The sequence below is a fragment of the Rattus norvegicus genome, chromosome X (assembly GCF_036323735.1).
Source record: "Rattus norvegicus strain BN/NHsdMcwi chromosome X, GRCr8, whole genome shotgun sequence".
In the NCBI taxonomy this organism is placed as follows: Eukaryota; Metazoa; Chordata; class Mammalia; order Rodentia; family Muridae; genus Rattus; species Rattus norvegicus.
Window position 1 is genome coordinate 62,995,454 of NC_086039.1, and position 15,578 is coordinate 63,011,031.

Sequence of the window (15,578 nt, forward strand, 5' to 3'; positions counted from 1 at the left end):
TTTTTAATTAAACATTCCTTCTATCTTCTAAAACATTACAAGACTGTAATTAAACACTTGAAGCTAAGTGTAGTGACTTATCCAAGCACTTGGGACATTGAAAAAGAATTTGAGTTCAAAGTCAGCCTGGGCTATAGAGTGAGACCCTGTCTCAAAAAACACAAAACAAAAATCTTTGATAATAGACTATTTTGCTGACCTTAGTTTTACAAATCTTTCTGTAACATTTGGTATTATAAAAAATATGACATTCTGAATACATTTGGTATTATAAAACATTTGGTATTATAAAAAATATGACATTCTGAATACTTGTTAAGTGAAAACATCTGAAAATCAGAAAGTAAAGGTGAAAGATAAGTTTTTTGAGAGGGGCTATGTGTATTAACTTTAGGAAACTCATGCCTGCTAGGTAAGTTTGAAAGTTACCTCTGAGCTATATTCCTAGTCTTTATAGCTACTTTTTGTTAGTCCTGAAGCTTTCTAAATATTGTGAGAATAAGTTTGACCTTGACAAGTCCTTTTAGGTGACTATGACCCTAGTTCTCTCTAGAGCATATAATATGATCTAACATGAATCAGTGTCTCTCCCACCCTACCTTGATCTCTTTTCCTTCGTGTGGGTGTGTGTGCATATATATGTATTATTTGTGTATGTGTATGTACTGGGAATTGAGCCCTGAATCCCTTTACCACTGAGGTGTGGACTAACTCTCTAGCCAGCCCTTCTCCCCACATGCTTTGTCAGTGCCAAGTTGATAAAACATGACACACTGTTCAGTATTTCTTTCCTAGCGTTGTAATTTAGGTTCATTCCTCTTTTGGAAAAAAATATTTTAAATTCTGAAGGCCAAGTACAGAACATGTGCACATTAGGTTTATAAGTCATAATTTGCCCTGATCTGAAGATACATTATGAGAAATGAGGATAAAGAATTTCTGAACATTTAACATTTTGTATGTTAGTAATAATTTTCTCAAAAGCCCCCCTTATTGGATTTTTTTCCCAGTCCTCATTGATCATAGAGTTAAATATTTGAATTTTGTGTTATACTTCTTTATAATTACTACTTTCTTTCTAAAATTGGTATAATTCTGTAGAGAGTTTTATATAAGATTTTATATCTTTTACAGTCTTAAATTTGATTTTCCTAATTATTTTTTAATTTATGTAAATGTGTGTTTTTGTATTATAGTTTTTTTCTCTGTTTGAGTTTAAACCTTGCCATTCTAAGTCTTTTTTTTTCCTTTGTAGTGTCCAGGGTATGGATTGTGAACAAGTTGGTTTTGTTTCACGTGTTCATTTGTAAGTTGGTTCTTTGATGCCTAAATGTTGATATTATAAACCTATGCTGTTTAGTAGAATATGTCAGATACATAATTCATTTTTTACATAATTCATTTTTAAAATTTTGTTAGCCATAGAGTTTTTTTTCTATGAGAGAAACAAGTAAAAGTGTTTTTAGATTCTTTTAAATTCTTTATTTTACAAGATCACAATCTCATCTTTTTAAAATTATTTATTATTTATTTAATGTATATGAATACACTGTCACTGTCTTCAGACACCCCAGAAGAGGGCATTGGATCCCATTATAGATAGTTGTGAGCCACCATGTGGTTGCTGGGAATTGAACTCAGAACCTTTAGAAGAACAGTCAATGTTCTTAATGGCTGAGCCATCGCTCCAGCCCCCTTAAAAATTCCTTTTTATGCCCCTCTTCCCTTCTATTATTAAGGTATGTACCCTCTCTTTTTAACTTTTAACTAGATGTGTAATCTTGAATAATGTCTGTTCATGTATAAACTTTAGCATCTTTATCTATCAAGTAAGTTACAGTTGGTCTGTGCTCTGAGGTGGACTGTGATTGTTGCTAAGTGTTGTTGCTAATGTTTCTATCAGGTTAGCAGAATTTGACTTATTATTCAACTTCTAAGTAAAAGTGTCAAGTTTACTATTGGGCTTGAGTGGCACCAAGAGAAAGAATTAAATACTAATAGTGTACTTCAGAGCCAAGTATCATGCTAAGTGCTGTATATACATTAAGTCATTTAATTGTCAGAGTGTACAGTAATGTAGATTCTATTACTATTAGTACCCTCATTTTACAGATGAAGACATTAGGCCACAGAGAAGCTAAATAGCTTGCCTTAAGGTCACAGAGCTAGTAGAGGTAGAATTACAATTTGATCTCTGGGGTCTAGATCCAAACTTTGACTCATGCTTTCATTGAGAGCCTGCATGGTGTTAACAGTTCATCATGGAGTATTGCATACATTTCTGCATCCATACAAGTGTAAGTTACTGATCCTGGTCTAAAGCTGTTAATCTTACTGTTAAGGGCATTGAATGGAAAAGAAATTGCTGCATATAACCTAGCTATCGCAAATTACTTTGAAGTTGATGTAGATCTTGTATTTAGATTATGTATCTTGGTGGAACTTTAAAGTATCTACACTTTGTTTGTTTGCTTGCTTGTTTGTTTAGTTTTTTGAGATTGGGTTTCTCTGGGCAGCCCTGGCTGTCTAGGAGCTAGCTCTGTAGAACAGATCGTCATTGAATTTAGAGATTACCTGCCTCTGCCCACTAAATGCTGGTATTAAAGGTGTGAGGAACAACTACCCAACTTTAGTTTTAATATGTATATAAGAACATTGCCTATCTGTACAATCATAGAAAAATCAGAAAATCAAATGAGAATATTCTGCCTCAAAAATTCAGCTTGTATCTAATCCCTCCCCCCAGACAGAAGGCTAAGAAATCTTAAGTAACTAACAGATATTTCTGTTCCAGGACTGTTATTTAGGACCCTTCGCTATAAGTAGAAGTCAGCTCAGGTAATAACAAGGGAGACTATTCTAACAATATAAAGATTTCTTTCAGATCTGGATCTGGGGACTGGAAATATGAAGGTGTTAAGAAGCACTTTGTATTCTTTCTCAGTTGACTGCATTTGTGTGATAATTAGGCCACAAGTGGATGCCTATAGCTGCTCTTTGAAATGTTTAGTTCTAGTAATAGATAGTCAGTATACATCTCTTCCCTTTCTCCTCTCTCCTGCCTTTCTAGATTTGTTGACAAAATGGTATTCATCTTGATTAATATTTCCCAGGTAGATCTGACCATATGTGATTAGGGCTAGACCCAAAGAGGAGCTTACCTGCTAGGAATTCTAGGCAGGCTGGGCAGACAGAGGATGGCACCCAGTATTCAAGACAGGTGCGCTAATGTCTTTGGATTTTTTTAAACAGGAAGTTTATCATTGCTTGATCGCCATATGATATTTTTGCCATAATTAGGTATTTTGATCACTTTTTTTGAGACAAAAATCTCACTCCGTAGGCCAGGATGGTTTGCAACTTGTAGAAATCCTCCTGCCTCAACTTTCCAAGTAGCTGTGATTATAGGAATGACCCACCAGACTTGAGATTGGTTCACTTTTTGATATATCCTGCAAGAGGATCATAAGCTGAGGCAGGCCTTGAGTGCCTGTATCCCTAACAAATACCTCCCCCAAAGAAGTATAATATCTCTTTTATTTTTGATGCATAGGGATTGAACCAGGATAGGAATTGAACCTGGAGACTTGCACATGTTCAGTTGTATTGCAGGTCATTTATCTCCTTTTAAATGTTGTCATTTAGGGGCTGGAGAGGTGGCTCAGTGGTTAAGAGCACTTGTTGCTCTTATAGAAAGTGAGTTTGGGTCATAGAACCCACATGCTGGCTCACAAGCATCTGTAACTCCAGTTCACCTATCGAAAGCCATCTTTTGAACCAGGCATACATGTGGTTCACATACATATATGCAGGCAAAACATTTATACACACAGAACAAATAAATGTAAAAAAATTTTCATTTAGATACATTTTTTCATAAATGTTCATGAACATAGCTGTTTGAAACATTTCTAGGTAGAAGTAATTATTGAATCACTTTTCTTACAATGTTGAAGATTGATTTCAGGGCTTTGTGCATGGTAGGCAAGCACTCTACTAAGCTCCTGACCTTAGAGAAGATCTCTATGATATGAAGTAATATGTGTGTGTGTGTGTGTGTGTGTGTGTGTGTGTGTGTGTATGTATATATATGTGTATATATATATAAATAATTTAGGCAATGTCAAAATAACAGATTAACAAAATAGGAATACTCTATTCATAGTATATGAATGGTAATGTTGTTAAATTATCATTGTTGTTAAATTATCGTTGAATATGCCTGGTATGTCTGGATTATCTGTGATTAATTGGTAACCACCACCCTGAGTAAGTAATACCAAAATTTTTATCCAGTTTAATTTGTTATGATGTTTTACTTGATAATTATTTTGAAAATTGGTAATTAGGATTATTGTAGCCTTATACTAATCAGAATGTTTGACTATCTAGATACCATGCTGTTTGAGGTCACTTTGTTCCTAGTATTTTATTTTTGTACATATGCCTTATATCACTTAGAAACTTCTGAGCTAATTAACTTTACTTTAAAAAAATGTTTTAGACAAGCTCAGCATTGTGGTTCAATCCTTTTAATCCTAGTACTTGGGAGACAGAGACAGGCAGATTTCTGTGAGTTTGAGGCTAACCTGTTCTACAAAGAGAGTTCCAGGACAGCCAGGGCTGTTGAACAGAGAAACCCTGTCTTAAAAAACGAAAACAAACAAAAAATTGAGACAAGAAAACAATTGATGAGTAGTATGTAGCCTAGATTGGCTTTTAATCCTCTATATAACCAGGCTGGCCTCAAACTCAATCTTTTTGCCTCAGCCTCCTGAATAATAGGACTTAGGTATATACTTTGTGAGTTAAAATAATTCTGATAAATATGATTTATGTCATCTAGAACAGCCCCCCTAAAAATAGCTCTCTGTCCTATGTTTCTCAAAATTTCATATTAAAAAACACTTTTTTTAGTGGTTTCGCAAACCTTTAATTCCAGCACTTGGAAGGCAGAGGCAGGTAGATCTCTGAGTCTGAGGGCTAGCCTGTTCTACAAAGCAAGTTCCAGAACAGCTGGGGCTAAATAGAGACCCTGTCTCAAAAACAAGATTTAAAAATATTTTTAAAGATTATTTTTGCCTTTTTTAATTTTTATTTTTTGTACAAGGTCTTACTGTGTAGCCATGTTCAGCCAGGAGGCAGATGCAGGTAAATCAAAATTCAAGACCAGCCTGATTTACATAGTGAGTTCCAGGCCATCCAGGGCTGTATAGTAAGCCCATACCCCCAAACAATAACCTGGTTAAAATTGTATAACTTTAAATTAATGGTATACTAAATAAATATTTCTATCTTAATTTCATTTAGTGTATATAAATGTGCTATCTTTGATTAGTGAACATTTAATGTGGTAGAATCGGTGGGCCTTAAAGATGGGTTAAGAGATTCAACACTGATTAAATAGGTTAAAAAGTCAAGAAGTTAAAAGATAGTGTCATAGATAACATTGAAACAGTAGGAAATCTATGATCACCTCCTCATGAGAGTGGAGGAGTGGTGCCTTAGTGTCTTGAATGCTGCCTTTTCCTCCTTGACCACATCTATTGTACAGAGAAGATTCCTGACTGGCACATATGTCCATATGTAATGTAGTACCTGGCACACAGGTGCTTTTCCTTCAGTAAATAACAGTGAAGTTATGGTAATAGAATAGTGAGATTGGCAGGTGTTGCCTCTAGAAGGAGGAGATAGAGTAGGTGACAGGAGTCAGATGTGTTGCCAGTGGCTTATTTGGAAAGGCCTTTGATCCACACATCCAACCAGAGCAAAAAGGAATTGAGATTAGGTCCCAGCATTGTCACTTGTCAGGGTTTCAGAGTCACAGATGTTAACTTCTACATCTTTTGATTGTGTTCTTCTAGCCTGGCATGATCTGTAGGTAGCCTTTCAGCAAAGGGCTCAAACATACAATTCGAAAACTGTTTTCAAAGTGGCTGTATTGTGGGGCACATGGTGTACTTCTGTATTTCTAGGGTTTGGGGGTCTGAAACAGGAAGATGCTGTGAGTTCAAGGCCTGGGCTATAGCAGAGTGAGACTCTGAAACCCTGTCTGAAAACCACCTCTCCTTCAATGGCTATAATGTTTCAGAGATTTATCCATATCACTTAAGCTTAGTTTGGTAACATCTTTTTGATTGTGCATCAGTACTTACCAGTAGGGAATGGCCTTAGAGTTGTTCAAAGTAAAAACTGTTCATAGACACTGAGGACAGATCAAGCATGATCAGCATGGTTTTTGTTTAGTTAGAAGGTATGTAGGACAAAGGCAAAGAGGCAAGGAAAATGGAGACTCTGGCAGGAGTTGTTGATCTGATATGGGAAAGTTTAAGATGTAAAAAGGTGAGAAAATTAAGATATGATAAGGCAGGTGAAGAAAGAGAAAGATGATCACTAGCTGTGGTGGTAGAGGCTTATGATCCTAGCGCTTGGGAGACAGGAGGCCTATGAATCTGACCAGCTTGCACTATATGGTGAGTTTCTTTCTTTAAAAGGAACAATGTTGGGCTGGAGAGATGGCTCAGAGGTTAAGAGCACTGCCTGTTCTTCCAGAGGTCCTGAGTTCAATTCCCATCAACCACATGGTGGCTCACAACCATCTGTAATGAGATCTGATGCCCTCTTCTGGTGTGTCTGAAGACAGTGACAGTGTACTTAACATATAATAAATTAATTTTTTTTAAATAAAGGAGCAGTGTTTATTATGAAGTTGATAGTTTGAATTTCAGATGTAGACTAATTCTGGATGAAGGCAGTCTAAAGGTTTGCAGTGGAATAAGGATAGTTTACAGGAGTTGAGAGATACTGGGGGCTGTGATTCAGTGTGTGTGGGGTTGTCTTTTGTGAATGCTGAATAGGTGCATATAACTCAGCTAGGTGCCAGTTAGATGGGAGAGCCAATGATCAAGAAATGTGTAACGAGCGAATAGAAGATGGATTTTTATCTTACTAAAGGCCCAAGATTTTTTTAGGAAAAGGGTGGTCAAAAGTTAAGGAAAGGATTAGAAGTATCTGTATGCCTTGAAAGAGTATTTTTCTTAGAATAATGAAGGTAAGAATAGAAGCAGGATGTCTGTAAAGTGGGAATTTGAGAAAAAATGTTCAATTTAAATGGGGATGGAGAAGGAACTTTGGACCAACATATACGTGTAATGAAATTTGTATATAATGAAGCAAGGTTTCACAGGACATGTTGGAAGGAATTTTGAGGGCATCCTGGAATGGAGAGATCATTAGAGAGGAAGCTAGGAACTATGTGAGCATGCAAAGAAAGAACAAGATAGAAGATGGCCTGAGATGGGTGTTAGGGGGAAAAAGAAAATTGCTTCAATTCATAAATAGATTAGACTAAGTTTAGTTTTGCCTTATTTCGACCTAATTTATTTTTCTTATTTATATTTTTGTGATGCTCACAATTGAACCCAGGCAGGGCTGCATACTAAATACACACTCTACTTCTGAGCTATGTCCCTAGCTAGCCTGAAACTTGCTATGTAGATAAGGCCTTGAACTCAGAGAAATACACTTGCTTGTACCTTACTTAGTGTTGGATTTAAAGATTGCCTTCATGCCCAGCCTCCTGGATCTACTTTTATTTGTACTGTTTTAGTTTCATTTCTTAACTATGTAGACATTTTTAAACTTTCTTTTAAAATGACATACTGTAAATATAAAAAAAGTATTCATCTGTTTTTTAAAAATGAGATTAATCAGGTAAGTATAAAAGAAGTGTTCTTACAACTCATTACCTAGGTTTATCATTTTGGTATCTTCTTCCAGACTTTTTCTCATCTGAACAAATACATATGTATTTGATTTTTGAAGGTATACTCAGCATATTGTGGTAACATCTAATAAACATCCTTTGTTAGACTAGGCAGATTGCTATCACCAGTCTTACCTGTTATTACTAATCTACCATTAGGCTGTACCATTTATTTATAATCTGTGTCAAACCTTTTTGTTTTAGAGTGTCTTGTTATGTAGCCCTGGCTTGCGTGGAACTTATTGCAGTCCTCCTGCCTTAGCTTCTTGAGTGCTTGGATTATTTTATAGGTATGTTCCACATGCCCCATAAGTGTTAAACTTTTGGCTATTTTTTTTTTTTTTGTAGATAAGGAATGTTTGTCTATGTAGTTCAGGAACTTTTCTGGAACTTGCTCTGTAACTAGGGCTGACTTTGAATTCTCAGCAAGCTTTGTTTATCACCTTCCTTCTATTCCTCCAACCATTTCCCTTCTTCTTTTCTCCCTCCTTCATCATTCATAGGCTAGCCTGGAACTCTGGATTCAAGTGATTTTTTTTTTTTCTCTTTCGGTTTCTCCTATAGCTGGAAGTGCAGATGCATGCTGCTGTGTCAGATACTTTATAATGGTTTACTATACATAGTGCTAGGAAGAAGTTTATCTGTATAACTTGGCATGTTTATCCAATTATTTTCTTTGGGATGCAATTTCTAGGCATTTTTGAGATTTTTGGTTTTTTTCCCCCTATTTGTTGGCTTTTCTTTAAGTGTTTGCTTATGAAATCTTTTGTATTCCTAATTTTGAAACATGAAAGTATTTGATGAATTGTATAAATTCAGATAAGTAGATATTGTTTATAAGTTTACAGGTTATCACTATTTTTTAATAGATCTGTCTTTAGTAGAGTCTCTTTCCCAGGTAGGAAGCCAAAACATTAGCTTGGAAACTTTCATGGAAGGTTGTCTTATCTTCTCTTTAAACATTTATATACTTAGGACTTTGCTAGTAGATCTAATATATTATAAAACGGTTATAACTATTAATAATACCTTCCCTATATATGGTCATGATTAATACTGTTTTTTAATTACTCTTTTTCAGGTGATTCATGGCAGGGGACGTGGAAGGATTCTGTTCCTCCATCCATGACACCAGTGTCTCTGCTGGGTTCAGAGCACTGTATGAGGAGGGATTGCTTCTTGATGTCACTCTGGTTATTGAAGACCATCAGTTCCAGGCCCATAAAGCCCTCCTGGCCACCCAGAGTGATTACTTCAGAATTATGTTCACAGCAGATATGAGGGAACGAGATCAGGACAAAATTCATTTGAAGGGTCTAACAGCTACTGGTTTCAGCCACGTTCTTCAGTTTATGTATTATGGAACTATAGAACTAAGTATGAATACTGTTCATGAAATCCTTCAGGCAGCAATGTATGTTCAGCTTATAGAAGTGGTGAAATTCTGCTGCTCTTTTCTCTTAGCCAAAATCTGCTTAGAAAATTGTGCGGAAATTATGAGACTGTTAGATGATTTTGGTGTTAACATCGAGGGAGTCAGGGAGAAGCTGGATGCCTTTCTGCTAGACAACTTCGTGCCACTCATGTCCAGGCCTGACTTCCTGTCTTATCTGAGCTTTGAGAAGCTCATGTCTTATTTGGATAATGATCATCTGAGCAGGTTTCCAGAAATAGAGCTGTACGAGGCTGTGCAGTCTTGGCTGCGACATGATAGACGACGGTGGAGACACACAGATACCATCATTCAGAACATCAGGTTTTGTCTGATGACTCCATCCAGCGTTTTTGAGAAGGTTGGTGCATTTGAAAGCAGTAGACAGGACTCCTCAATTTAATTAAAGCAGATGTCTTTATAGATAAGATTCCCAGAGTTGGTCAGGAGTCAAAAAAGGAGTAGCTTATAAGAATATTTTATATATAAGATGATTATTTTGTTATATCTTATGCATTTAGGAATTTTAAAAATCCATTTTGTGGGTAAAGGATAAACCAGGTAGGTAGTAGAATAGTTCAACTTTACAAGTACGTTTAAGGTTAGATTATAATGTGATACAAATATTACAAATTTACTTTAGCTTTTCTTAATGTCAAGTGGGCTAGATTATTTTTAAAAGTTAATTTAAATGATCCATGCTAGAATTAGCATTGAAGATTTTTATAGTTTTGCATGGTACATATACATTAAATGCATTTTCTTACTTAAAATGCAGTACGGGCACATAAAATAAATAGCTCTTGATAAACAGTAGGCCACAGAGTGATAGTCTTCTATATACTCTTGCCTATATCTGTTCCCCATTTTACTGTGAATAATAAGGTTAATCATGAAAACAAGTTATATGTCTAAAAACATTTTGGCATTTCTAAACTAGTAGACCATAAATTGTTTATGTACATTCATAAAGCATTTCTGTGTACATTCTATCATATACATTTCTTTTTAAAATACTTTCTTTAAAACAGCCTTGGCCTTTTTTTGCATAAAAGCACCTTCATTTTTATATCAGAGTCTTACTTGTGATCTATTCTTGCCCAAAGGAGAGAGAGCAGCTTCAGTAATTGCTTAACTTAATTGGTTTCTAATCACATGGTTACCTCTGGGACTCTGTTTACTTCTTGCATCTTTCCTTCTTTCTAGAAAGCACACAAAACTTGGTTGACAGATACCCTTCATGCTAAAGCACTCAGCTTTAGTTACCGGATCTTATGGAAAAAACAGTTTGATTATGCCATTTTAAAAATAAACAAATTTGTGCCTTTAACTAACATTCAGCAGCCTGACATGTTTTTTTTTTCTTCTGAACTGCTATGAAATCTCATTATCATCTTTAATAGAAAACTCAATTTAATGGAATTTTATCTTTATTCTCACAATTTATTAATATGACAAATAATTGAAACTAAACTTTTACTTGCTTTTGTTCAGTAAGAGCCATCCCACATCAACTGTGTAAACCATTTGCTGTTGAGGTTTTGATTTTTTCTACCTTTACTATTGTTGTTATTGCTCTTTCCCTGGGGATTCATGTTTGTCTTTATACATTAAATCTAGATGCTTTCTCACCACTAAAACAGGGCACATTGTCCCCCAGTTTCAGTCTAGATAGAAGTAGAAAGATTTGTGAAATTGAAAATAAAATTTCTTCTCTTGTGGGACAGTATAATGGTTAATTGATAGCAATTAATTTGTAAATGCAGAACTGCTAGGCTAGTCTACATTTCAGTTATCAGTGTTCAAGACAGGCAGTTGTTAACAGTGGCTAAAATGCTATTGGGTAGTTGCTTAACAGTTGAACTCACTGATTTCCTTTTGCACCTACAACATAACAGTGGTTATTACCATTGGCTAGGCATTTGGCTTTATCATAAAAATGTAATTAAGGCTTCCTTCTGGACTACTTTTTTAGAAAACTTAAGACACCATTGAGGAGAAAAATTTTTATTTTTTTTTGAAAATAATTTTATAATTATATTTATGCACAGAAAACTTAGTGTACATCTAACCCAGTTTAGTGGCGAGTTCTTTAGCCTTTGCCTTTTCCAGCTTGGCAATGCGAGCCACAGACTTAGGACCCAGGACGTTGCCTCCCCAGTGGCGGCAGATCTCGTCACATCTGTCATTATAATTGGTCCTAATAGCTTCCACCAGCTTAGCCAGAGCACCTTGACTTCCTAGTTCACCTGTGTGAAGGCAACAGTGGCGCACGTCTTCCTGTGGACCAGGTCCCCCAACCTGGCCTTTCCCTTGATGATGCAGTAGGGCACCCCCATCTTTCGACAAAGGGCAGGCAGGAAAACCACCAGCTCAGTGGGGTCTACATCATGGCCAATCACCACCAGCTGAGCCTTCTTGTTCTCCACCAAGGTGGTGACTGTATTGACCCCTGCTCGGAGGACAGGTGGTCTCTTAGCTGGGATGACCCCTTTGTCAGCAGCTTTCTTCTCAGCTCGGGCCAGCAGCCTTTGCTTCTTCTCTTGCTTTGTCTCTGGCCTGTACTTGTGGGCAAGCTTAAGCAGCTGAGTTGCTGTTTGTCTGTCCAGAGCCTGGGTGAACTGGTTGATGGCAGGAGGTACTTTGAGCCGCTTATAGAGGATGGCTCTTTGCCGCTGCAGCCTGATGTAGCGGGGCCATTTGACGAAGCGTGTGAGATCTCTTTTGGGCTGGATGTCCTGCCCAATGCCAAAGTTCTTAGGCCTTTTCTCAAACAAAGGACTGACCACCTTTTTAACCTATTTCTTGATGACGGCATGGGAGGTGGGGGTGGGGTGCCTTCTTTCCCTTGGCCTTCTTTGGGCATTTTGCTCGGCTGGAGGAGAAAGCAAATTTTCAGTTTTTGTAATCAAAATATTTCACTTCTACTTGAGTAACCTTGCCTTAATGATAGTTTGTGAGATTTAAGTTTAACAAACCAATTTGTAGCTTTTTAAATGTTGAGATGCACTTCAGTTATGTAGATCAGAGGCCTTATCTCTAGAAATATAACTTTAGAAAGTAAACTGTTATAGAGAATTTGGTTGGCAAATAATTTAGATAAAATGGTATATGCCTTTGTTCCCTGCACTTAGGCAGAGGCCAGCCTGATCTACACAGCAAATTCCTGAAACTGTAGCTAAGGCTTTATAGAGAGACTGTGTAAGATTTTAGACATCATATATCTTCTATTTCAAGTTTTAAAAAATAGTATCCATATATTTTTCTTGTATTCAAAACATTGCAAGTCTCAAACAAGACCATTTTCTTTTCTTCAAATAAGGCTTTTACTCTATCCCAGGCTGGGCTTAATCATGTTGTAGAGCCCAGTCTGGCCTCATGCTGAGTGCGTCTTCCAGCCTCAGTCTTATTAAGTGTAGAGGTTACATGTACATGCCACATCCAGCAGGGGATAGTAATACTCTCTTAGTTTAGCTCTTACATGTTTTCAACTTTCTCTTCCAGAGTTAGGTAAGCATACAGAAAAGCTGAAAGAATAGAACTATCATTCCAAAACAAACATACCATGTGAGTTAATAGTTGTTAACATGTTTGCTAGATAGGTAGAGATTGTATGGTCTTTATTATGTGTCCTTTCTTCCTCCCAGAACTGGTTCAAAGAATGTTGTAGTCATTGTGACTATCATCCCTAAAAGCTTCAGCTCTCATTCCCCAAGATTAAGGATATCGTCCTACATAACCACAATAGTATTGTCATACCCAAGAGGAAGAACAATATTTCTTTAATAGCATGTACATCTAGGCCATTTTCTGTCATTTCAAAGGTATCTTTTTTAGTTGCTTTTCATGAACTAAAATTTAATCAAGGTTTGCACAGTACATTTGCTTGTCTTTGTTTTAATTTTGAATTGTTTCTCCTTTTTCTTGTTTGTTGTAAGGATGTTCAAACATTAAAAGTTGAATGAATAGTGTAATGAATACCTGTATAGTGTATAGCTGTTGCCTAGATTAAAAAAACCGTTACTGTTACATTTGCCATATTTTTCTAGCTTTTGAAAATAAGTTGTAAACACAAATATCTCACTCTTAAATACTTACTGTGTTTCTCCTATGATTAAGGACTTTTCTTATTTAAATACAATCCTATTTTTACCGTAGGGGCAATAACAGTAAGGCCCATCATCAAATTGCTAATGCATATTCAGGTTTTTGGAGTTGGCCTCCAAAACCCAGTATTTATGCATTGCTTTTGGCCATCTTGTTTATTTAAGCTGTCTTAATCCACAGCAGCCCCACCTTTTTTTTTTTTTTTTTTTTTTGAGAAAGACCAGACTACTCATTCATTCATTGTCTCAGTGTTTCACATGCTGGATGTATTCTAGATATATTTGATTCTTTCCTTGTGTTGTTGTTTACTTAGTTTCTTTATACCCCTTGTTTCCTATTAATACATCTACATTTTTTTTCTCTTTTTTTTTTTTCGGAGCTGGGGACCGAACCCAGGGCCTTGCGATTGCTAGGCAAGCGCTCTACCACTGAGCTAAATCCCCAACCCAATACATCTACATTTTAACATCATGGTTTTTCAGGAACAATTACAGGAAAACATTGTAATATCAGATTAAAAACTTGGAAAACCACTTAGTTGCTCAAATCAGGCTTAGAAATTGCCAATCACCACTCTTTTTGTATTGTAACACCAAGCAGCTCATTTCTGTGACTAAAATCAAAAAAATTATTTAATTTATTTTATGTTAAGTTCCTTTTATAGTAATAAAATTTCTCTCCCTTAAAAAAAAGTAAAATAATAGCAGGCAGTGGTGGCACACACCTTTAGTCCCAACATTTGGGAAGCAGAGGCAGGAGGATCTTTGAGTTGGAAGCCAGCCTGCTCTACAGAGGCCTGAATAACCAGGTCCAGAATAGCCAGTGGTACACACAGAGGAACCCTATCTTGAAAAACCAAAGAAAAAAAAAAGAATACTTCCTTCAGTTTATTTTTGGAGTTAAAACTATGAAGTGTTAAAGTTGAGATTCCTTCTTAATAAAAAATTCAACCTGAGATTTCAGTCTGTAGCTGAATAGTAGAGTATAAGCTTAGCATATGCTGTATTCAGTTTCTAGCACCATCTAAATTAGTGTGTAACTGTAACTTGAGCTCCAGTGTTCAAAGAGTAAGACAACAGAAAGGGGGCTGGAGAACTGGCTCAGTGGTGAAGAGGAATGAGTGCTCTTCTAGAGGATCTGGGTTCAGTTTCCAGCATCCACATGGCAGCTCACAACTGACTCTAATGCCAGTGCCAAGGGATTTGTGGTACCAGACATGCATGTGGTGCACATATAAGTGCACGCAGGCAAAATACCCATATACATAAAATAAATGAATCCTTTTTAAAAGGCAACAAGAAGAATGGCAATTATCTCAGATTTATTTTGGAACTAAAGATTAAACCCAGGACCTTATGGATGCTAGCTAGGTGCTCCAGTAGTGAACTATATCCTCAAATTTAAATGATTTTGAGATTGATTACATATTGAAATTGTCCTTTGGTTATATTGAATTAAATAAAAAAAATTTCACCTTTTGTGCTTTTAAAAATGGGGCATGTAAAATTGCATCTTTTGGCTTGCATTTGTCATTTGGATTATATTTTTATAGTAGAATACTGCTCTAATATTCAGGAAGTGAGTTTTCATTGACAATTCTGAATAGGCATATAGTAAACAGCCTTTTTCACATATTTAAACCCTTCTTCCTAATTCTCACCTTTTGGTTGTGGCTATATATAGTAAGTGTTAAAGAACTCCCAGACCTAAAGATTTTATGGAGTAGTTAATGAATAGAGCATGTTTTTTTCAGGATCCTTTTTCTGTCTTCTGGAATGTAAGCACCTATACAAAGCTTTGGGGAGGAGCCTGTTCCAGGGACAGTAGCTTTCAGATCTGGGTGATGGCATCTTAGAAGGGAAAGAGGTATTCATTCTGTTTCTCAGGGAAGAAGAGCTCCACCCCATCCAATCTGTCTCAGGAATTTGAATGATGCCCTCTAGCTGTGTTAAAATCACTAGGTTTATTCTACTGCATTATTTTCTGTAATCTCTTCTGAATTTTTCTCAGCTCAACATACTGCTTCAATCTGTGCTGTGGCTTCCAGATTCCCTGAGTTCCTCAAAGGCCTTTGTACTGTTTCTGGAGCACTGTATAACATATAGACACATAGACAAACATACATGGTATTTTGCGTGGGCATATACATACGTGTGTTGTACCAAGTTGTGCACTAAATAAATGCTTTCCTTATAGATAGAGTCCAAATATTATCTCCATTTTATAGGGAAGAAATCAGGTTCAGAAAGGTTAGGAATATTATTCCAGATCAAG

General features: G+C 36.3%; 1 protein-coding gene across 17 annotated transcripts in view; it reads left to right on the top strand.

Annotated features, from left to right (window-relative positions):
* The window catches only part of Klhl15 (kelch-like family member 15), a 56,219-nt gene that overhangs the window by 7,692 nt on the left and 32,949 nt on the right, over positions 1-15,578 (top strand). For 4 of the 17 annotated variants that reach the window (XM_063279995.1, XM_039099706.2, XM_063279992.1 and 1 more), the window contains one exon: positions 8,847-9,558. In XM_063279995.1, the coding sequence (XP_063136065.1) occupies positions 8,854-9,558 (705 nt within the window). In that variant the 5' untranslated portion in view covers positions 8,847-8,853. Of the gene's footprint in view, positions 1-1,255; positions 1,307-2,794; positions 9,559-10,403; positions 14,354-15,578 lie in introns of those variants that run through there. The other 13 variants (XM_017602042.3, XM_063279994.1, XM_017602041.3 and 10 more) reach the window with 7 other exon arrangements.